The sequence below is a fragment of the Schistocerca nitens genome, chromosome 6 (genome assembly GCF_023898315.1).
Source record: "Schistocerca nitens isolate TAMUIC-IGC-003100 chromosome 6, iqSchNite1.1, whole genome shotgun sequence".
In the NCBI taxonomy this organism is placed as follows: Eukaryota; Metazoa; Arthropoda; class Insecta; order Orthoptera; family Acrididae; genus Schistocerca; species Schistocerca nitens.
Genome location: NC_064619.1, coordinates 528,546,143 through 528,570,847, shown reverse-complemented (window position 1 = coordinate 528,570,847; position 24,705 = coordinate 528,546,143). Strand labels below are relative to the sequence as shown.

The following is a 24,705-nucleotide window of genomic DNA, read 5'->3' as shown; positions in this document are numbered from 1 at the left end:
TATTCTAACTTGAAAAGTAATGCCCTTAGTGGTACACATAATGCATCACTGGCACAGGGAATTTTTTGACTGATTAAAATATGTAATTTTTAAACTTCCTACAAGAAAGACTTAAATAATTGTTATCCAATTTACTCAACAACATCTTAATCCAAAATTTTGAAAATGTAATGTACTAAACAGTAGTTTCACATTTAAGTAGAAACAATTTACTCAGCACCTCAGTGTTTGGATTCCAGAAGGGTTGCTCGGCTGATGATGCTATTTACACATTCACTATTAAATATTACAAGTGTTTAATAATATTCAACTGGTTGGAGTCATACTTAACAATCCAAATGTAAACATTTGTGCAGGGTAATTCAAACAATACTGGAAGGAAAGAGACTTTTAGTGACAGGATAGAAATCACAGAGGCAGTCCCACACAGTTCAATTTTGGGTCCAACCCTATTCCTTATATAAGCGAATGGTCTTCCATCTAATTTTCATCATGCAGAATGGGTACATTTTGCAAACAATACTAGTGTTATAATAAATCTCACTGAGAGAAAGAAATACATGATATGGTTAATGACTTTTACGAAGAATTACTAAGTGGTTCTCTGAAAATTGACTATCAAATCTTTAGAAAACACACTATATTCAGTTCTGTACAACAAGTAAGATTCACAGCTAACGACTGATGCAGCACATGAATAGTAGTCAGTAAACAGGGCACAATGATCCAAAGTTTTGGGTGTACATATAGATGAAAACTGGAACTGGTAGAAGTGTATTACTGTGCTGATGAAATCTATCATAAAAAAATAAAAAATTCAAAACACACACACACAATAAATAAATAATCATTTGCTCAATAACACAGAATGTCTAAATGGTAACAAAGTAGTTTTAAATCACACCTAAAATTGTTTTTTCTGCACAGCTACTCTAAATCCAGGGAAATTTTTATTTTAAAATACCCTCATTTTTAAGTGTGGTTACACAAGTAGGATTGAAAAATAGTATTTTCATTAATGCTAAAAATACTAAAGTATGTTGTTGTTGTTTGTTGTTGTGGTCTTCAGTCCTGAGACTGGTTTGATGCAGCTCTCCATGCTACTCTATCCTGTGCAATCTTCTTCATCTCCCAGTACCTACTGCAGCCTACATCCTTCTGAATCTGCTTAGTGTATTCATCTCTTGGTCTACCTCTACGATTTTTACCCTCCACACTGCCCTCCAATGCTAAATTTGTGATCCCTTGATGCCTCAAAACATGTCCTACCAACCGATCCCTTCTTTTAGTCAAGTTGTGCCACAAACTTCTCCCCAATCCTATTCAATACCTCCTCATTAGTTACGTGATCTACCCACCTTATCTTCAGCATTCTTCTGTAGCACCACATTTCGAAAGCTTCTATTCTCTTCTTGTCCAAACTAGTTATCGTCCATGTTTCACTTCCATACATGGCTACACTCCATACAAATACTTTCAGAAACGACTTCCTGACACTTAAATCTATACCCGATGTTAACAAATTTCTCTTCTTCAGAAACGATTTCCTTGCCATTGCCAGTCTACATTTTATATCCTCTCTACTTCGACCATCATCAGTTATTTTACTCCCTAAATAGCAAAACTCCTTTACTACTTTAAGTGTCTCATTTCCTAATCTAATATCCTCAACATCACCCGACTTAATTCGACTACATTCCATTATCCTCGTTTTGCTTTTGTTGATGTTCATCTTATATCCTTCTTTCAAGACACTGTCCATTCCGTTCAACTGCTCTTCCAAGTCCTTTGCTGTCTCTGACAGAATTACAATGTCATCGGCAAACCTCAAAGTTTTTACTTCTTCTCCATGAATTTTAATACCTATTCCGAATTTTTCTTTTGTTTCCTTTACTGCTTGTTCAATACACAGATTGAATAACATCGGGGAGAGGCTACAACCCTGTCTCACTCCTTTCCCAACCACTGCTTCCCTTTCATGCCCCACGACTCTTATAACTGCCATCTGGTTTCTGTACAAATTGTAAATAGCCTTTCGCTCCCTGTATTTTACCCCTGCCACCTTCAGAATTTGAAAGAGAGTATTCCAGTTAACATTGTCAAAAGCTTTCTCTAAGTCTACAAATGCTAGAAACGTAGGTTTGCCTTTTCTTAATCTTTCTTCTAAGATAAGTCGTAAGGTTAGTATTGCCTCACGTGTTCCAACATTTCTACGGAATCCAAACTGATCTTCCCCGAGGTCCACTTCTACCAATTTTTCCATTCGTCTGTAAAGAATTCGCGTTAGTATTTTGCAGCAGTGACTTATTAAACTGATGTTCGGTAATTTTCACATCTGTCAACACCTGCTTTCTTTGGGATTGGAATTATTATATTCTTCTTGAAGTCTGAGGGTATTTCGCCTGTCTCATACATCTTGCTCACCAGATGGTAGAGTTTTGTCAGGACTGGCTCTCCCAAGGCCATCAGTAGTTCTAATGGAATGTTGTCTACTCCCGGCACCTTGTTTCGACTCAGGTCTTTCAGTGCTCTGTCAAACTCTTCACGCAGTATCTTATCTCCCATTTCGTCTTCGTCTAAATCCTCTTCCATTTCCATAATATTGTCCTCAAGTACATCGCCCTTGTATAAACCCTCTATATACTCCTTCCACCTTTCTGCCTTCCCTTCTTTGCTTAGAACTGGGTTGCCATCTGAGCTCTTGATATTCATACAAGTGGTTCTCTTCTCTCCAAAGGTCTCTTTAATTTTCCTGTAGGCAGTATCTATCTTACCCCTAGTGAGACAAGCCTCTATATCCTTACATTTGTCCTCTAGCCATACCTGCTTAGCCATTTTGCACTTCCTGTTGATCTCATTTTTGAGACGTTTGTATTCCTTTTTGCCTGCTTCATTCACTGCATTTTTATATTTTCTCCTTTCATCAATTAAATTCAATATTTCTTCTGTTACCCAAGGATTTCTATTAGCCCTCGCCTTTTTACCTACTTGATCGTCTGCTGCCTTCACTACTTCATCCCTCAGAGCTACCCATTCTTCTTCTACTGTATTTCTTTCCCCCATTCCTGTCAATTGTTCCCTTATGCTCTCCCTGAAACTCTCTACAACCTCTGGTTCTTTCAGTTTATCCAGGTCCCATCTCCTTAAATTCCCACCTTTTTGCAGTTTCTTCAGTTTCAATCTGCAGTTCATAACCAATAGATTATGGTCAGAATCCACATCTTCCCCTGGAAATGTCTTACAATTTAAAACCTGGTTCCTAAATCTCTGTCTTACCATTATATAATCTATCTGATACCTTTTAGTATCTCCAGGATTCTTCCAGGTATACAACCTTCTTTTATGATTATTGAACCAAGTGTTAGCTATGATTAAGTTATGCTCTGTGCAAAATTCTACAAGGCAGCTTCCTCTTCCATTTCTTCCCCCCAATCCATATTCACCTACTATGTTTCCTTCTCTCCCTTTCCCTACTGACGAATTCCAGTCACCCATGACTATTAAATTTTCGTCTCCCTTCACCACCTGAATAATTTCTTTTATCTCGTCATACATTTCTTCAATTTCTTCATCATCTGCAAAGCTAGTTGGCATATAAACTGGTACTACTGTAGTAGGCATGGGCTTTGTGTATCTTGGCCACAATAATGCGTTCACTATGCTGCTTGTAGTAGCTAACCCGCATTCCTATTTTTTTATTCATTATGAAACCTACTCCTGCATTACCCCTATTTGATTTTGTATTTATAACCCTGTATTCACCTGACCAAAAGTCTTGTTCCTCCTGCCACCGAACCTCACTAATTCCCACTATATCTAACTTTAACCTATCCATTTCCCTTTTTAAATTTTCTAACCTACCTGCCCGATTAAGGGATCTGACATTCCACGCTCCGATCCGTAGAACGCCAGTTTTCTTTCTCCTGATAATGACGTCCCCCTGAGTAGTCCCCGCCCGGAGATCCGAATGGGGGACTATTTTACCTCCGAAATATTTTACCCAAGAGGACGCCATCATCATTTAATCATACAGTAAAGCTGCATGTCCTCGGGAAAAATTACGGCTGCAGTTTCCCCTTGCTTTCAGCCGTTCGCAGTACCAGCACAGCAAGGCCGTTTTGGTTAATGTTACAAGGCCAGATCAGTCAACCATCCAGACTGTTGCCCCTGCAACTACTGAAAAGGCTGCTGCCCCTCTTCAGGAACCACATGTTTGTCTAGCCTCTCAACAGATACCCCTCCGTTGTGGTTGCACCTACGGTACGGCCATCTGTATCGCTGAGGCACGCAAGCCTCCCCACCGACGGCAAGGTCCATGGTTCATGGGGGGACTAAAGTATACGTCCTGTAAACTGACTCGTTCCACACCATTTCGATAAAAAGATCAAATGATCGATGGAATATGTATCTAATTAACTAACTTATGCCAAAGTTCCACAGGTTTTTTAGAACAGTTCTGCAAGATACACTTCACTGTATACAACAGGATGGGCAGTCCCAGTTTTGTTGTTTTATTGTGTTGTGTTCTGGAGCTTCCCCAAATACTTCAGGAAGATCAGCTGTTGGATTTTACATGAATCTTCTATGTGTAGAGTCCATTAATGATCTGGCATAGCATTGCAGTCACCTGTGGAGCAGCAGCTCCGTTTACTTTGACTGAAAGTAGACGACTGTGTGCAGTAAGTGTATGATTGAATGCCCAGATTATACTGTATAATGTCTGGTCCTTGCTTATGTCTTGCTATCATGATTGCATGGTACCATGACTGACCTGTTATAAATTTCTGTACACCATTAGGTGACCCTTTTCTCTGGCAGTCTGGAGTGAGCACATCAAGAATACTACACAATGGGAAGAAAAGTCATTTGTCTTCTTCACTGCAATTATATCTATGAGGGCACCACAAGATGGTGTGTGATAGGTTGAATCCATAGGTATTATATCATTGGATTGAAACAGTCTCCTTAAATTGTCTGCAAAGCACAATTTTAGCTGTAGGGCTTTATCTGTGTCTCTCATACTGATTACACGCTCATACTGCGACAAGAGTGAAAATAATGCTGACTGAATGGGAGATCTCATACTGATTTTGGGTGGCTCATAGGTTGATTTTTTTTTTGTTTTGTTTTTTTTTGGGAGGGGGGAGGGGGGAGGCGGAGGTGGCAACAAGAACCCTGCTTATCCTTCACCATTAGCTTCCACTGTATTTTATATCTACTATTTCAAATCAGCGTGAACATAATAATCTACATTACCTCCAGATGAGTTATACAATTAACCCCCAGAAGCTTATAACCTGAGAGACTGTCAGAGTCAGGGATGTTTGATTTGAGCCACATCTTTGAAAAACAATGACTTGGAAATTCAACTGGTGATACAGTTTGTAAAACTCATCAAAATGAGGCAACAACAACTGCACATTCGAACAATTTAATACCAAAGTTGTGTTGGTGCTGCTAAATACGATCTGGTGTTAAGAAAGCCCGGTGTATATGCAGTACCACATCAAGGTGGGAAAGCTTACTTGGGCCAGATCATTCCAACAGTCTTGGACAGTGTGTGGAACATTGCCACCACACTGGGTTACAATAGGCTTGAACATTATGGTGACAAAGCAATGCTTGATCAAGAGAGAGCTTTAGATTTTATGTTTAGAAGGTAGTCAGGTGGTCCACTGAAATATTATGTCACAATATTACAAAAAGGAAAGTCGCCACTGACCATATAGTGGAGAAGCTGAGTAACAGATAGGCACAACAAAAAGATTGTTACAAATACAGCTTTTGGCTCGTAAGGTCTTCGTCAAGAATGCTGACAGTGTGGCTACAGTTGCCTGAGACTGCAAGTATGAGTGTATGAGTTGTGTGTGTGTGTGTGTGTGTGTGTGTGTGTGTGTGTGTGTGTGATTTTTGATGAAGGCCTTATGGGCCAAAAGTTTTATTTGTGACAATCTTTTTGTTGTACCTATCTCCACTGTACGGTGAGTGGCAACTTTCCTTTTTGAAATATTATGTCAAGTTGATTTTATTATCTTGGAGCAAAACTGAGAATATTATACAATATTTTTATTGGGTTTTAGTCTGCTAAGTAAAAAATGACTGGTACTAGGCTGAACACATTCACTCTAAAGAATATGTGAGGAAAGTGTGTAACAAGTGAGAGGTGTTTCCCATTTGTTTTTATCTTACATGGTATTAGTTCATTATGTGCAAAACAAAGAAATTACTCCAAAACTTACTACCTTCTTTTCTGGTGCCTGAGGAGTTTTGTCTTTGGCCACGTCTTCATCTGAAACATAAATATTTGTATGAAATTTTGACTATTGAGAGAAAGATTACGAAGAAGAAAACACAAATCTATAGCGATAAAATAAAAGGCCCAGACACAAAATTTCTCTAATGGGAGAATAGAAATATTAGTTTAATTAAAGAATTGAACAAAATCTTTGATGAACTGCAGTAGATTCTCTATCATGACATGAACAGAGACTTTTTACTGACTGAGTTTACAAGTCAATTATTAATTCACTATGAATAATGGTTATGATAAAATATGATGAATGGGTTTTCCAGACTCATCACCATGGTCATCAGACCCTTTATTCTCCTAATCAAATCAATGAACTAAAAGAACTGTTTTGTGAGTAATATAGAGGGTATCAGAAAAATACATATACAAAATTTAGTGTTTAGAAGAGAGAAAAGAAACACTTACTCGATGTGACAAAAAGTGCTTCTTTTTACTTTCTCTGAACACACTGAAATTTTGTACACTTAATTTTTTTTACGCTTTTCAGTCGAGTTGAGCCAATGACTGTTACATTGTCACAAGGGTATGCTCCAGATGGTGTTGTACCATTAGTGACTATGAGGCATGAAAGATGTTCTCTTGAGTCTCAGTGATTCACTTCTGAGACAGGAGGCTGTGATAGTATAATGGGCAGAGCTGCAATGTTTGGGCCAAACTGATCGATATATTGACAGGATTCACAATGATAATGTTTGCAACAGTCAGACGAAGTATGGTAAGTTGGACCTTTTGCCAGCGATACAATGAAACGTATACCACATAATAGAACAGGGAATAAAATGGTTAAGAGAGTAAACAGAAGAGATCTAAAAGGCTTTTTGTTATCTCTGATAATTCACTGGCTCTTTGCATGCTTCCACTTATAACAGATGTAGTTCTCTATCAGGAGGGGGGGGGGGGGGGGGGGGGGAAATGTTCAAAGGCACTAAGAGAATGACTTCAATGTGTACTGTGTCTTGATGTCCCTCAGTCCACCACAGGACTAGAGTTTGTCACGGGAGGGAAAATGTTTGGGGTACGCAAAGTCTAGCAGCAGTGAGGAGAACATTTTTAAGGTACTCTATCTGGTCACCAATGATGTGGAATTGTTTGTCAAAGATTGCCAATGAGGAGTAGAGTCTGCAGTCGGCTGTAAAAAGCTACCATGTTATTTTATGCATAGATTGTATGTGTGTCACCAAATGAATTACTCATGGGAAATTGCTTGTTCTGTTTCATGAATTCAGAGGTTAGTTTTTGTTCTGACTCAGTTTTATTAACTTCTATTCATATGTGCAAGGTATTTACATATTAATAAACGGTTAATGTTGAGTGGACATTGAAGACACTTTATATGGAGATGAATATTACTGTCTGAGACTAGTGAATTGTTTATTGAGTACATGATTATTTTTCATTTAACAATATGTTCTAGTTTCAAATAGCAAAGACATCATGAGAAAAATTGAAAGAATATTTTAAGCAGAGTGTGATGTTTTACTGAAGAGTATGAATGCATGGATGGATGGATGGATGGATGGATGGGGTTAAAGAGACCAAACTACGAGGTCATTGGTCCCTCGATTCTTTGTGTGTCAATCCGGCCGGTAATAGTCCTCAGAGAGAAAGGACACAAATAACAAATCCGAATGGGCTCAATTGTATCCGAGTATCAAGAAAAAACCAAGTGATAGAAGCAAGCAGATGTGAGAGAAGAGTAAAAGGATGGAGGTGGGAGAGTTGCCCAGCCCAGAAACCAGTAGGACATCCAAGGGCACATTACATGACAGGAAACACACCACCTGCATCCGACCGGTGCTTCCACACCATCCATTACCACAAGAAAACTAGCTACATGGACAAGATAAAGACTCAAGACAGAGAACAATGATGACGAATCTTTCAACATCAACAGATGTAAAATAATAATAAGAATTCACAAGATGGGAAAAACTGGAGCCAGGCCAGACCACTGATTAGGGGCAGCCATGGGCCCCTTGGGTCAGGGCAGATGATGGGGAACCCCTTCAATCCCTCAAGTGCTTGAAGAGGCTCTGGTCTGTGTCACAGAGAGGGGTAAAAACAACTTTAATGGATAAAATGTAAAACTAAGTCAGCCGCTTTGGCATCATTCACTAGCACTGAGGTAGCACGTTAGCAGTTTAAGGTTTTGCCATTAGGGTGGCCAAATTAGGTCAGCCCAGTAGGAATTTGGGCCACTGTGAGACAGCCACCACATCAACAGTGTGGTGGATCCTCACATCAGAGGATGTGGATGAGCCAAGTGTGGCCCAAGCAAAGCTGACATAGGACAGTAGATTTCCTGTGATAAGCATGAAGGGAAGTCTTCCACATGGTCGTGGTCTGTTTTATGGTTCTCAATTTCTTCAGAGTAGCCACAGCACAACAATCCATATTACAAGCCTCCAGCAATTGTTGGTGTAGAGTCGACTGAAGGTCCGTTTCTGGTACCCCGATCTCCAAAGTCAGCATCCTGGTAGCCAACTTGACCAACTGGTCAGCATGTTCGTTGCCGAGGACCCCACTGTGACCTGGGGTCCACAAAAAGATGACAAACAGATCAGTTTGTTGGAGGCAATGCAGGAGATCCTGATAGTCAGAAACAAGGGGAGGGGAGGGTAGCACTGTTCAAAAGCCTGAAGACTACTCAAGGAGCCACTGCTGATTAACGACGACTCGCGAGTGCAAAAATGAAAGCGGCTAAGGGCTTGAGCAATGGTCACCAACCAATTCTGCAGTGAATACACAGCATCTTTTCAGCAGGGAGTGTAGCTCACACAATCTTGCATGTGTGAGCAGGCAAAATTGGTTTGTCTGTTGATCTTAGAGCTGTCAATGTGTACCACAGCAGAGTCTGGAAATGCGTCAAGGATGGTGAAAAACCATAGGGTCTGTCGAGTCTTTCAGTCCAAAGGAGAGGTTGAGAAAGATCTGAGGACAAGATGCACACCATGGAGGTGCACACGATTTCTTCCTTGCAGCATTCTGCTTTTACCACTGGCAACCCATCTGGCATAACAGCATCATGGGATGCCTACATGCCATGCACCAAAAGACAGTTTTGCGGCTGTGGCAGGAGTTTCACTACGTGCCTCAAGCAGCACCACCAGGTCTGGTGTTGTGGACCAGGGGTCGGGGGGAGGTGGAGGGCCTATTTGCACCTGCGACCTGCGACCCACATGACCTGAAATACTTCCTGCCGTATCCTGCTTTGGGACACTGTTTAGGCCTGCGCAGAGCAGTGCACAGGCAGTTAATATCGGGCCAGAGCTACAGACGGACATCTGCTCCACTACGACACCGCTGCCTGCAGCCGACCAGCTGCCTCCTCGACAGACACTTTCTGGCCTCTGCAGCTCTGTCACTGGCTCAGAGTCTCTCTGGTTGAACCTGGTTCACGAATTTTGGTAGAACGTACACTGTATTCTGTTTTTCCATTAGTTTGTGGGAACTTAACCAAGTTCAAGACTGAGTTGTTGGACAGAAGCCTTCAGGTTGTCAAGTCATTTCTGAATGTCAATTGTTTTTGGAATGCCAGAATAAACGAGCATACTATTTTTCTTCTCTTCTCAATCACTCTCTCTCTCTCTCTCTCTCTCTCTCTCTCTCTCTCTCTCTCTCTCTCTCTCTCCAATAAACATTTGTGGAAAATTAGTGACTTGAATTCAGCCTTCATGGTGACGAGGTTTATTTAACACTTACATTTGTGCCAACAGTGCTGGTTAGGAACTTGTGAGTGCCTTCCTTGAGAAAATATTTCGTGTGTTCAATAGCTGAAACCTTGGATATGACTTCACAGGTCCTGGTCACCCTGCAACACATGCAGCAGGTTTTTCAAGCCATGATGGCAGGGTTGTTGTGTTGTCTGCAGCGGTGCTGGAAGTCTCTCATTGTCTCTCTCACATAGACACCATGGTGAAGAACTTCTGCACTTCGGCTCCAACGTTCCTACCGTTCATCAAACTCAAACTGTGGGCCAACTACATTGTGTGGATGGAGCAACACTTCTTGGTCCACAGTATCTCCAGTTATGAGCACCAATGCGCATTCTTGTTAGCTTATGCCAGACCTGAGATCTATGAACTGGTACAACATGAACCTGGAGGCTGAACCCCACACCCTTCCTTATGAGCAGGTTAAGTCCAGTTTGTTTGCTTATTTTGATTCCCAAGTGCATGTCACCAGAAACTCCCTAGACAATTTTACAGGGAATGGATAGTCCAGTTGCAGGGTCTCTCCCAGGACCGTGGTTTTGAGTGGCAGAATCTACCCTGCTACAGGTCTTATTCAGCCATCTTAATGATGCTATTGGTGTACTCCCCGGATGACGCACTCTGGGCAGACTTGTCAAAATTGAAGGGCCCCTCTCTAAAGGCATGTTTGCCACTCATCATGTCCTCTGAGAAATCAGCATGTCTGACGACAGCATTGCATGACCGGTCTCAGGTTTTTGCTGCTGGAGCCACCAGTTATTCCCTGCCACACGCCCGGCCAGAGTGGCAACTGTCTCACAACAACCAGGTACCCATGCAATTGCCTTCCTGTAACCAGTGTTTTGTGTCACACCCCTGTCACTAATGCCATTATCAGTGGGAGAAATGTACAGCTTGTTCTAAATCAGATCACAGGGCAGAAGTATGTACGTCTAACAAAATGTTGGTGAATTATAGGTGCGTCAATCTGCTGTATGCTGAAACAGAAGGCAGAAATTAGCCTTTTCCTGATGTCATTTATGTCCAATCAATGTTTTCCCCCACCACAGAGTCTTTCCCTGACAGTCTCCATTGCAGGTGTGCATCTTCACCTCCAACTTGACACAGGTTCCTCGGCTACAATCATTGACTGGTACTCCTATCAGCAGGCAGGTGTTCCATCCCTACAGCCTGTGGATTTCCCGATGTGGTCGTACAGTAATGGCATCATCCATTTTTCAGGCCAGTTCACAGTTACCATCCAACACGGAGGTCACTCCATCGAGGTGTGCATCCTAGTGGTAGATGTCCCCAGGGGCTATAAATTTATTTGGGATGATCTATATAGTGCACTGGGCCTCAAAATCCGTGACTCCACACCTACAGTCCATTCCCTGAGCATGTCGGGTCTCCTGGAAGATTTATTTGCTGCTTTTAAATCCGTGTTTTCACAGCCCGACAGGGCATCAAATGTTTTGACACCCATATCACCCTGCTCCCATTTGCTATCCCCAAATTTTTTGAGATACACAATGTGCTCTTTGCCCCCCCCCCCCCCCCCCAAGTTGCACCTTGAACACCAGTATTTGCAAGACAAAGGCCTCCTCCCCCCGTCTTTAATAGTCGGTGGGCGATGCCTATTGTCCTGGTTGAGAAGCCAAATAGTACTTGCAAATCTGTGGGGATTTCTCCAACACAATCAACCCTAAGTCCGTGGTCAATTCCTACCCCATCCCTAAAGTAGATGACATTTTGAACCCGCTTGGGGGTGGTACTATTTTTGCCAAGATTGATCTCAAGAATGTCTAACTCCATTCCCCTTGGATGAGGAATCCCAGCAGAAACTGGTCATTAATACATCTTTCAGCCTTTGTCAACACAATAGCCTCCCATTTGGAATCACTAGCGCCCCAGCCATTTTTCCACCATTACCTAGAAACTCCGATTCATGATGTTCTATGTGCTGTGAATTACCTAGATGAAATCATTGTCGCCAACACTGATGCATCAGAACTTGCCAAGAACTTAGAAGCGTTGTTTTCCATGCTTCAGAATGCAAACCTTCACTGCAATATGTCTTTTTTTTTTTTTTTTTTTTTTTTTTTTTAGGGCGCAAAACTGCTATGGTCATTAGCGCCCAGCCTGTGACTTAGGAAATAGTAAAAAAAAACCGAAACTGAAAATCAGCAGCAATGGGAACAAAGTCATAAAATTGGAGAAACTAAAAGCAGAAGGAAGGCTTAAAAATCCACTACAGAAAGGGGTTGGTTGTCCCCAAAAAAAGCTTCAAATGACTGACGTCATTTCACTAGCACTAACAAACTGGAGAACGCGGTCGGCTGAGCGCGTGTCATCTGCTAAAATCGACGATAGATCAGGCGATAGCTGTAGACGGGCGCGTAACGGATTAAAATAGGGGCATTCAATTAAAAGGTGTCTTACCGTCCACAGCTGAGAGCAGTGGGGACAGAGTGGGGGAGGATCGCCGCTTAAAAGATGTCGATGGCTAAAAAGACAGTGCCCTATCTGGAGTCTAGTTATTAAAATTACCTCCTCCCGACGACGCGTTCGGGAGGAAGAAGTCCAAGCGCAAGGAAGAGCTTTCACTTCCCGCAATTTATTATTGGGAAGTGTTAACCAATGCGCATGCCATAAATGAGCAACTTTGCGACATAAACCGCTCCGTAGATCGGTGAAGGGAAGCGATTGAATAGCTGGCCGATGAAGAGAGACTGCAGCCTTGGCCGCTATATCGGCCGCCTCATTCCCACAGATACCAGCGTGTCCCGGGAGCCAGAGGAACGCCACCAAGACGCCCCCCCAGATGGAGCAAGCGCAGACAGTCCTGAATCCGGTGGACCAGAGGGTGCACAGGGTAAAGAGCTTGGAGACTGAGGAGAGAGCTGAGAGAATCTGAGCAGATAACGTACTGTATCCGCCGATGGCGGCGGATGTAGTGGACAGCCTGGAGAACAGCGTAAAGCTCCACAGTATACACCGAACACTGGTCGGGAAGCCGAAATTGATTTGGGGTGTCGCCAACAATATAGGCACTCCCTACACCTAACGATGTTTTCGAGCAGTCGGTGTAAATAAATGTGGCGTCCGTCATTTGTGCACATAGAGCAGCAAATGCCCGACGATAAACAAGTGTAGGGGTACCATCCTTGGGAAATCGACAAAGGTCACGGAGCAGGCAGATCCGGGGACGGAGCCAAGGCGGTGCTGTACCCGAAGTTGTCAAAAAGGTTTTAGGAAAGCGGAAGGAAAGAGAATGGAGCAGTTGACGGAAGCGGACTTCCGGGGGTAGTAGGGTGGAGGAGCGGCCAGCATACCCTACATCAAATCAGGCGTCGAAAAAAAGGGCATGGGCTGGATTAGCAGGCATGGAAGACAGATGGCTAGCATAACGACTTAGAAGGACCGCTCGCCGATTGGACAACGGAGGTTCAGCAGTCTCAGCATAAAGGCTTTCCACAGGGCTAGTGTAAAAAGCTCCAGACACTAAACGTAATCCACGGTGGTGGATAGAGTCGAGACGCCGAAGAATAGACGGCCGAGCAGAGGAGTAGACTATGCTTCCATAATCCAATTTCGAGCGCACTAAGGCGCGATAGAGGCGGAGAAGGACCACTCGGTCCGCTTCCCAGGAGGTACCATTCAGGACACGGAGGGTGTTAAGCGATCGCAGACAGCGAGCCGAAAGATAGGAAACGTGGGAGGACCAGCACAGTTTTCTGTCAAACGTAAGACCCAAGAATTTAGCGACGTCTGAAAACGGAAGGTTGACAGGTACTAGATGTAAGGAGGGCGGAAGAAACTCCTTACGTCGCCAAAAATTAACACAAACGGTCTTACTGGGAGAGAAACGGAAGCCTGTTTCGATGCTCCAAGAGTGGAGGCGATCGAGACATCCTTGAAGACGTCGTTCAAGAAGGCTGGTCCGTTGAGAGCTGTAGTAGATCGCAAAATCATCCACAAAGAGGGAGCCCGAGACATCGGGAAGGAGACAATCCATAATTGGACTTATAGCGATGGCAAACAGTACAACACTCAGCATGGAGCCCTGGGGTACCCCGTTTTCTTGGGAGAAAGTGCGGGAGAGAGTAGTGTTCACTCGCACCCTAAATGTGCGCTCTGCCATAAATTCGCGAAGAAAAAGGGGCAGCCGGCCTCGAAAGCCCCAAGAGAACAGTGTGCGGAGGATGCCTGTCCTCCAACAGGTATCGTATGCTAGCTCCAGATCAAAAAATATTGCTACCGTTTGGCGTTTCCGGAGAAAATTGTTCATGATATAAGTGGAGAGAGCAACAAGATGGTCAACTGCAGAACGATGCTTTCGGAATCCGCATTGGGCAGGTGTTAAAAGACTGCGGGATTCCAGCCACCACGCTAAACGGTAATTCACCATACGCTCCAAAACCTTACAGACACTACTCGTGAGAGAAATGGGGTGATAGCTAGAGGGGAGATGTTTGTCCTTTCCAGGTTTCGGAACAGGAACGACGATAGCTTCCCGCCATCGTCTGGGAAAAGTACTGTCGGTCCAAATTCGATTATAAAGGCGAAGGAGGTAACGCAGACTATGGGTTGATAAATGCAGCAACATTTGGACGTGGATACCATCTGGTCCTAGGGCGGAGGAGCGAGAAGAAGAGAGTGCATGTTGGAGTTCCCGCAAGGAGAAAACAGTATTGTAGCTTTCGCGATTTTGAGAGGAGAAAGCAAGAGGTCGCACTTCCGCTGCACGTTTCTTCGGGAGAAACGCTGGCGGGTAATTTGAAGAGCTCAAAATCTCGGCAAAGTGCTGACCCAATGAGTTAGAAATTGCGACGGGGTCCACTAATGTGTCATGCGCGACAGTGAGCCCAGAGACCGGGGAGAAACTAGGCGCGCCTGAGAACCGTCGAAGCCGACTCCAAACTTCCGAGGCAGGAGTGAAGGTGTTAAATGAGCTAATAAAGAATTTCCAGCTTGCCTTCTTGCTATCGCGGATGACACGACGGCATCGCGCTCGTAGCTGCTTATAGCGGATACAGTTGGCCAAAGTAGGATGGTGGCGGAAAACGCGGAGAGCACGTCGCCGCTCACGTAGTGCATCACGGCATGCCTCGTTCCACCAAGGAACTGGGGGGCGCCGGGGCAATTCGGAGGTGCGTGGTATTGAATGTTCCGCAGCTGTAAGAATAACGTCGGTAATATGTGTGACCTCATCGTCGACGCTGGGAAAGTGACGGTCATCGAATGTCGCTAGAGACGAAAAAAGTGTCCAATCGGCTTGAGCAAACTTCCAGCGTCGCAGGCGCATATATGGCAGTTGAGGCTGCAGTCTAAGGAAAGTGGTCACTGGAGTGTGTATCATCAAGGGCGAACCATTCGAAGCGCCGAGCTAGCGGAACAGTACCGACCGCAAGGTCCAAATGAGATAAATTTGCCGTGGAGGCAGACAAAAACGTAGGGACCCCAGTGTTGAGGCAAACTAGATCTGCTTGGTGGAAGACGTCTAGCAATAGTGAGCCACGTAGACAAGGATGTGGAGATCCCCAAAGCAGGTGGTGGGCATTGAAGTCCCCAACCAGCAAATATGGGGGTGGAAGCTGACCAAGAAGATGAAGGAGATCAGCTCGTGCCATTGGTGTGGACGATGGAATGTATACAGTACAAAGAGAGAACGTGTATCCGGAAAGGGAAAGACGGACGGCGACAGCTTGGAAGGAAGTGTTTAAATGGATTGGGTGATAATGGACAGTTTCATGGAGAAGAATCATGAGTCCTCCGTGTGCTGGAGTGCCTTCAACAGAGGGGAGATCATATCGGACGGACTGAAAATGAGGGAGAACAAAGCGGTCATGGGGACGCAGCTTTGTTTCCTGAAGACAGAAGATGACCGGCGAGTAGGATTGTAAGAGGATCGACAATTCATCCCGATTGGCTCGAATACCGCGGATATTCCAGTGGATAATGGACATAGGGTGAACAGAAAATGGAGGAATGCGACCAAGGTCGCTGTCAACTCAACGACTGCTCTGAGCTTGCGACCGACAGCATGGAATGGCATTCACCCGAAGGCAGAAGATCCTGATCCATAGGTTGGTCAGGAGCAGCTCCTGCCACCAGCGACCGGCCGGTTGATCGGCCGCCAGCAGTGCGCCTCGGCGACACAGAAGACGGCCGAGGGCGACTTCCGCCAGGTGGTGCTGTAGATGGGACACGCCTTGGCGGAGAAGGAGAGGAACTGGGTTTCTTTGTAGCCTTCTTGGAAGTATGATGTTTAGAGGAAGGAGGAACCGATGGTTGGGAAGTTGCCGTACGTAAAAACTCGTCACGAGTATGCTCTTTTTTCGAAGTCTTGGTGTCTGACTTTTGGGCTCGAGATTTAGCAGAACTCGACAAAGGGTGAACCAGAGAGTGGGCAGGCGAAAGTGGTGAGGTTGAACGGGCGATCTTTGCGCTGGCCGATCTGACGACCGTGGCACTAAAGGTGAGGTCGCAAGTCTGCGTGGCCGCCTCCTTTGTTGGCCGAGGAGAAGCAAGGACAGTGCTGTAGTTTCCTTTCTGAGGCACGGTGGGCTGTCGACTGGCGAATAATTTTCGAGCAGCAAAGGTCGACACCTTTTCCTTCACCCTAATTTCCTGGATGAGTTTTTCGTCCTTAAAAACGGGACAATCTCGAGAGGAAGCGGCGTGGTCACCCATACAGTTGATGCAGCGAGGGGATGGAGGTGGACAAGCACCCTCATGGGCATCCCTGCCACACGTAACACATTTGGCCGGATTGGAACAGGACTGGCTGGTGTGATTGAACCGCTGGCACCGACAGCAACGCGTAGGGTTCGGGACGTAAGGGCGAACGGAAATTATCTCATAGCCGGCTTTGATTTTCGAAGGTAGTTGAACTTTGTCAAATGTCAAGAAGACAGTGCGGGTTGGAATGATGTTCGTGTCAACCCTTTTCATAACCCTATGAACAGCCGTTACGCCCTGGTCAGACAGGTAGTGCTGAATTTCTTCGTCAGACAGTCCATCGAGGGAGCGTGTATAAACGACTCCACGCGAGGAATTTAAGGTACGGTGCGGTTCCACCCGGACAGGGAAGGTGTGTAGTAGTGACGTACGCAGCAATTTTTGTGCCTGGAGGGCACTGACTGTTTCTAACAACAGGGTACCATTCCGTAATCTGGAACAAGACTTTACAGGACCTGCAATTGCGTCGACACCTTTCTGAATAATGAAAGGGTTGACCGTGGAGAAGTCGTGACCTTCGTCAGACCGAGAAACAACAAGGAACTGTGGCAACGATGGAAGAACTGACTGTGGTTGAGACTCAGTGAACTTACGTTTGTGAGCAGACATAGTGGAAGGTGAGGAAACCATTGCGGAAGAATCCCCCATGATTACCGGCGTCTCCGATGGCGCGCTCCTCCCTTGTGGGGGCCCTCTCTGAGGGCACTCCCGCCTTAGGTGATTGTTCACACCTCAGGTCACACCTCCCGACAAACGGACGGAGGGACCAATCGGCACTTTCGGAAGGTATCAGCTCGGGTAATCACCCCTCCCTGGGCCTGGCTGTTACCAGGGGGTATGTACGTGTCCTACCTGTCTACCCGGGGCGGGGAATTACGCGTTACCCCGTCACCGGCTACGCATGGAAGTGCGTGGGTTGGCCTTCAGACACGCACAGGGAGGAAGAAAGAGAAAGGGAAAGGAAAGAAGAGAGGTCTCAAACGCCGCAGCGGAGAAGGTAGAGAGAAGAGGTAAGGAAAAGAGAAGGACAAAGGAAGGATGAAGACTTACAAGCAAGGAATGAAGGCGAAGAATGTAGGATATGTACAAGCGTCCGTCTCCGGACGTAGGCACTAACCATAACCCCAGAGAAAGGGAAAGAAAGAGCCAGAGGTGAAGGGGGGAGGGGGTGTGGCGAAGATGGGGAAGGATGAGGAAAGGGAAGGTATGCAGCCCGGAAAGGAAGGAAGGCCACATCAGCTCGGGGTCCCGTGCTCGCTACGCACGTATCCACAAAAGAGTTGTGGATCCCCTGGGGGGCACTGCAATATGGACAAATGCAGTTTTTCGTCAAGCAAGTCGAATAGCTGGGGCACATCCTCAGCACAGTAGGCATTTGTGCCATGCCACAAAATGTGAAGGCGACCTAAGTGTTACCCCAAGCCAGTGATGTTCGCTAGCTCAAATCTATGCTGGGGCAGTTAAATTATCACCAAAAATTCATTCCTTAAGCAGCAGCCACAGTGGAATCTCTCCAAAACCTCCTCCAGGAAAACTTCCAAGTGGGAATGGACTGCCACATGTGCAACAGCTTTTGGGGAAATGAAGCAGGCTCCCCTCTGTCGCTCTTGCCTCACTGCATACAAGCCCTTCCTTCCTCCCACTAATTCTTGCTGCAGACACATCTGATTATGGGGTATGGGCGGTTTTGTCCCATGTTATTCATGGGCTGCAGTGATCCATTTTATTCATTTCAGAGACCCTCTCGTCGGCCCAAGGCCATCTAGCCAAATCAAGGATGAGGCACTGGCCACAAAAAGTTTCATGACTATGTCTAGGGGGGACAATTTACTTTACTTACAGATCACAAGCCACTGTTGCCCCTTTTTAAGGCCTCCGCATCCCCTCCCACAAAGATGACCCACCACCTCCAGCGTTGGGCGCTGTTTTTGTCAGCCTGCAACTATGTCATCCAATACCTCCCCCCAACACCTGTCATGCCAAAATGGATATTTTGTATCTTTTATTGGTAGGTCAGGACCCAGATTTCAACAGGGATTCAGAAGTGTTTTTTCACCAGAATGACGAAGAAGAAGACGCTGTTGCCTGCCTCTCGCTACACACATCACTAATGGTTCCACACTCCGTGAATGACCCTGCTATCAGGTAAGCTCCACACCTGGTCAAGCATGGGTGGCTTGCTGATTGCTGCAGCCTCGCAGACGTCCAAGCTTACTGCCACTGGTGCGACGAGTTGCCTATTCTGTGTGGTGTAGTTCACTTATGGGATGAGAGCAACTGCACTCGGGTGGTGGTTCTGGCATCTGTCCAGCAATGGGTGTTGGCCCTCCACCATGAAGGGCACTGGGAAGTGGTACTCACCAAGCGTTTAGCTCACCAGCATGCCTACTGTTGGGGTATTGATGCAACAATCACTCACCATGTGCCACCTGCCAGAGCAAGCAAGCAAGCCACGCCACCCTGCCATTTCTTCCCATGGCCAGATGCTGTAGTGTCTTGGTCCCGGCTCCACCCGGGTTTTGTTGGACCATTCCTGGGCCACACATGACTCACAGCAGTGGATGCTGGTACTTGTTTTCCCTATGTTTCCCGCATGCCCAGAACCACCTCCAATCATACCATTTGGCGCTTGGCCACAATTTTTTGCACTGAGGGACTGCCGGAAACTTTCGTTATGGATAACAGGGTCCAATTTACTTTCAACAAATGTTGCTCCTTTTGTGAAATGTGCATTCACTTACCTCATACTGCTCTGTTCCATCTGGTCTCTAACAGTATGCATGAACGCCACGGGACGTCTAGCAGTCGGCCCGTACACAGCCAGCACCTGGTCCTGCAGTCCAGCCCACATTCCCAGAAACGATGCCTATGGATGTGGAGATTGTGCCATCTCCTTACCGCCTGGAGCAAAGTCCCAGGATGTTGACTTTAGCTCTCTCTGTACCAGCCCCCGGCATGTGGAGGGGGGGGGGGGGGGCAGGTGAGGAGTGACATGCTGTGGCATTCTGCTCACATGGCCAGCAACCCATCGGGCACAACAATATCGTGGGTTGCCTACATGCCACAGAACCGCTCCGCACCAAAACAGTTTTGCAGCAGTTACACTAGGTAGCCCTATCAATGCCACCATGGGTCATGATCTGTGAGAGATCTATTTGAATCCGTGACCCACATGACCTAAAGTAGTTGCTGCGATATCCTGTTGCATGACAGTATTTAGGCTTGCGCACAGCCAGTTCGTTTCGAGTATGAGCTACAGATGGACATCCGCTCCATGACGACGACATTTCCTGCTGTCGATGAAAAAAATGCCTGCTGCTGACCAGTGCCTCCTTAACGAACACTGCCTGGCCTCTGAAGCTCTGCCACTGGCCCAGTCTCTGTGGTTGGATGTTGTAACCTGGTTCATGCATTTTGACAGAACATGGACTGTATTCTAATTTCCCAAGGATCTATATCACTATACACACATTAAAAGCCAACTTTTAGGGAATTTGGTCTCCATGTGCAGCAGCAAAACTTTGTAAATATTAGTTTCTGGAAACACAACAAAGTGCAAGACTCTCAGTTGTTGGACAAAGCCCTTCAGTCTGTCAGTCATGTCTGAATGTTAATTGCGTTTGGTTTGTTGGAAAGATGATCATACTATTTTTCTTCTCTCTCTCTTTCACAAATAAACCACATTCGTGGAAAATTAGTGACTTTAGTTCAGCTTATGGTGGATTCTTTATCCCTGATAAGAGGCGACAGCGGGGAAAGATGGAGTTCAGAGCAGACACTATGTATGCAAACTGTGGCTCTGACTCCAAACCTGGGCCTCTGTTGTGGAAGATAGACTACCAGGAAAAAGACTGAGACAGAGAAGAGTATTAAGGAGTTACGGTACCTTCTTATGAGGAGTGAGAAGCCAAGGGGTATAAGTGACATTTTCGGAAAAAATGTGTTAAGTGCAGAAATGAGTTCCTAATACACTCCTGGAAATGGAAAAAAGAACACATTGACACCGGTGTTTCAGACCCACCATACTTGCTCCGGACACTGCGAGAGGGCTGTACAAGCAATGATCACACGCACGGCACAGCGGACACACCAGGACCCGCGGTGTTGGCCGTCGAATGGCGCTAGCTGCGCAGCATTTGTGCACCGCCGCCGTCAGTGTCAGCCAGTTTGCCGTGGCATACGGAGCTCCATCGCAGTCTTTAACACTGGTAGCATGCCGCGACAGCGTGGACGTGAACCGTATGTGCAGTTGACGGACTTTGAGCGAGGGCGTATAGTGGGCATGCGGGAGGCCGGGTGGACGTACCGCCGAATTGCTCAACACGTGGGGCGTGAGGTCTCCACAGTACATCGATGTTGTCGCCAGTGGTCGGCGGAAGGTGCACGTGCCCGTCGACCTGGGACCGGACCGCAGCGACGCACGGATGCACGCCAAGACCGTAGGATCCTACGCAGTGCCGTAGGGGACCGCACCGCCACTTCCCAGCAAATTAGGGACACTGTTGCTCCTGGGGTATCAGCGAGGACCATTCGCAACCGTCTCCATGAAGCTGGGCTACGGTCCCACACACCGTTAGGCCGTCTTCCGCTCACGCCCCAACATCGTGCAGCCCGCCTCCAGTGGTGTCGCGACAGGCGTGAATGGAGGGACGAATGGAGACGTGTCGTCTTCAGCGATGAGAGTCGCTTCTGCCTTGGTGCCAATGATGGTCGTATGCGTGTTTGGCGCCGTGCAGGTGAGCGCCACAATCAGGACTGCATACGACCGAGGCACACAGGGCCAACACCCGGCATCATGGTGTGGGGAGCGATCTCCTACACTGGCCGTACACCACTGGTGATCGTCGAGGGGACACTGAATAGTGCATGGTACATCCAAACCGTCATCGAACCCATCGTTCTACCATTCCTAGACCGGCAAGGGAACTTGCTGTTCCAACAGGACAATGCACGTCCGCATGTATCCCGTGCCACCCAACGTGCTCTAGAAGGTGTAAGTCAACTACCCTGGCCAGCAAGATCTCCGGATCTGTCCCCCATTGAGCATGTTTGGGACTGGATGAAGCGTCGTCTCACGCGGTCTGCACGTCCAGCACGAACGCTGGTCCAACTGAGGCGCCAGGTGGAAATGGCATGGCAAGCCGTTCCACAGGACTACATCCAGCATCTCTACGATCGTCTCCATGGGAGAATAGCAGCCTGCATTGCTGCGAAAGGTGGATATACACTGTACTAGTGCCGACATTGTGCATGCTCTGTTGCCTGTGTCTATGTGCCTGTGGTTCTGTCTGTGTGATCATGTGATGTATCTGACCCCAGGAATGTGTCAATAAAGTTTCCCCTTCCTGGGACAATGAATTCACGGTGTTCTTATTTCAATTTCCAGGAGTGTATATGTAAAATTATGGTGGCCAAGAGGTACAAGTGTATCTCTGTCTGGGGCTGCAATCTGGCGGCAGAAAATTTAATTACTTGTAGAAACGGGGTTGCCAAGGGGTATATGGCAATAATGGTGGAGCGTGCATGTGAATGCAGTGTTACTGTTATGAAGTGAAGTTCGTTGTTTCATTGCATACAAGTGGTAAAACAAACTTCATTTACTGTCTTTCATCAATAAATATGAATATTAATATTATTTTTATTGTAAATTGGACATAAAATATGAGAGAGAACAGTAACTATGACATCTCCAGAAGGGGACTTTTCTGACAGCTCCGAAGGTGTTTAATTAAGTACACCATTAATATTATTGCCTCGTGTTTAAATTAAACACTTAAAAAATACGTATATTTTATATTTAAAACGAAAATCTGTTGATATTATTTGGACCAGACTGACGACGATGGTATTTCGTATGAACCAGAGGTAGATAGTGTAGATACTGACTCCAGGGAGAACTCTAGTGACGAAGGTAATTTTCTATAATTGATGCAATATGAGCAGAAACTAAGTTACAGTTTGTAAAAATTTTCCTGGCAGAGTAGCTCCTTTCTCCTGATCGATATTTCTCAGTGGAAGTCAGAGTGCATTGTGCTGTTTTCTGCTTGCAGACGCTGCCAAACGTAGTACGCAACTGATTATAAATGCTACGAAAGATTTATTCATTAATTCCACATTCTTTAACACTACTCAGAACTACATTACTTTGACAGTGAATATCTGTATAATATTTTCCTTTCTGAAGCACTGTTACTGCCGTGCATCGTTAATTCCTACCACAGTGAATTATTAATGTGAAGTTAACAGTATTACACAGAACTGTCTCCCCTCATCTTTCCTCACACCACAGTCATGTTGGTGCATTTTCTTGTTCACATTTTCATCTTGCTGCCCAGAAAAGTTTTACAAGCTATGTATTTACCATTAATTAACAAATAATGAGAAATCAAAACAAATTTCATTACCTGAAAAAGTAAAACTAACCAGGTTAACATACTGCTCTATGCTTTTTCATTTCAGATAAAAATAAGGGGTCTGATGAAAGTGAGGTAAACAGTGGAGGGCACAAAGCTTCTAAGAGAGTAAAGCATGTCGGGAGAGAAAAAAAAAAAAAAAAAAAAAAAAAAACAACACGGAGAAGGACTCATTTATGGAAAAGACTAGTATCATCTACAAAACGTAATGAAGGCAAAGAATGTGTGGATTACAAAGGAAAGTTGCACAAAGAAAGAAAGGTAAGAGTGTAAAATCACAACTGCCGATTCAAGTGCAATCAAAACATCAGTCAACTAACAAGACAGGAAGTATTTAATGAATATTGGAGTCTTGGTAACTGGGACTTGCAGACCTCCTTCTTATACTCTTCTGTTACTGTCAGTGAGCCAAATAGAAGGAAAGGAACTGCTACAAAAAGAAAATCTATTAGTTGACAATATTCTCTCCAGGGCAAAAGAGTTTGCAAAGAGTGAATGAGTCCCTAGACAATGGCTGAACCATGTATACACATATTAAATGTATGCAATGACACAATTTTTACATCACAAACAGACATTAGTTTAGAAATAACCCCTTAGAAAATAACAAAAATTATGATGTCACTAGCAGGTGGAGATTCTTCTGGCTACACACAAGCCAAATAATGCAGGACCTTAGCTTAACAGAAATTAAAGTATGGTTAATGATTGTGTTGCTCAGAGACATAATACAAATCAGTCATAGGATCAAAGCAGAATTAATTGTAAGACCAGTTATGTAAGAAGTGTTCAGTGAAGTTGATATAAGATCTTACTGGGTTTGTTTTCAAACAAAACCTCAAAATGTTTTGAGTCTTCATAAAATCAGTCAACAGAACAATGTTGCCTAAATGCTTGTAACAACAATAGTATTGAAACAGAAGATAAAATGAAGATGAGCATGGTAAATTCTGTCTTTCCAAACCACTTCAATACAGATCACAATGCAGTTTCTATGATCAACCATCGTATGTATGTGTGAGCGACATATGGAAATAATTGAGCATGTAATTGAAAATTAGTACAAATCGTTCAATACAAGAAAGGTAACATGGGCTGATCATGTGCAGCATCTGATCCTCCTCCTAACATCAGTTTACCATAGGTCACAGGAACATCGAGGCATTTCATGTAAACTGACGGAAGGCAGATGCTGTTTCAGCGTACAAGAAGTGTTGTAATACCAATGATCAGGCCTATATATCTATCTCACTAGTGTCAATGTCTTGTGGCATTGTGGGACATATATTGCACTCATGTACAAGGACACTAAAAATGCAGTGAGTGAAGCAATCAAAATGGAATACAGACATCTAAAAAATGAGATTGACAGTATGTGCGAAAATAGCAAAGCATTTTTATCAGTGGATTGTGCCATTTTGTTTTGGCTTCTCTAGCAGTGTGCTACAGTACTGTGATGGTTTCAGAGTGTACCAGGAATACCAATTTACTATGTGATCAAAAGTATCTGGACACCCCCAAAAAATATGTTTTTCATATTAGGTGC

The 24,705-nt window shown here is 45.1% G+C and overlaps 1 protein-coding gene across 1 annotated transcript in view; it reads right to left on the bottom strand.

Annotated features, from left to right (window-relative positions):
* Positions 1–24,705, bottom strand: part of LOC126262346 (TM2 domain-containing protein almondex) — a 139,750-nt gene that overhangs the window by 99,246 nt on the left and 15,799 nt on the right. The window contains exon 2 of the mRNA XM_049958917.1: positions 6,243–6,289. Coding sequence (XP_049814874.1) covers positions 6,243–6,289 — 47 coding nt within the window. The remainder of the gene's footprint in view (positions 1–6,242; positions 6,290–24,705) is intronic.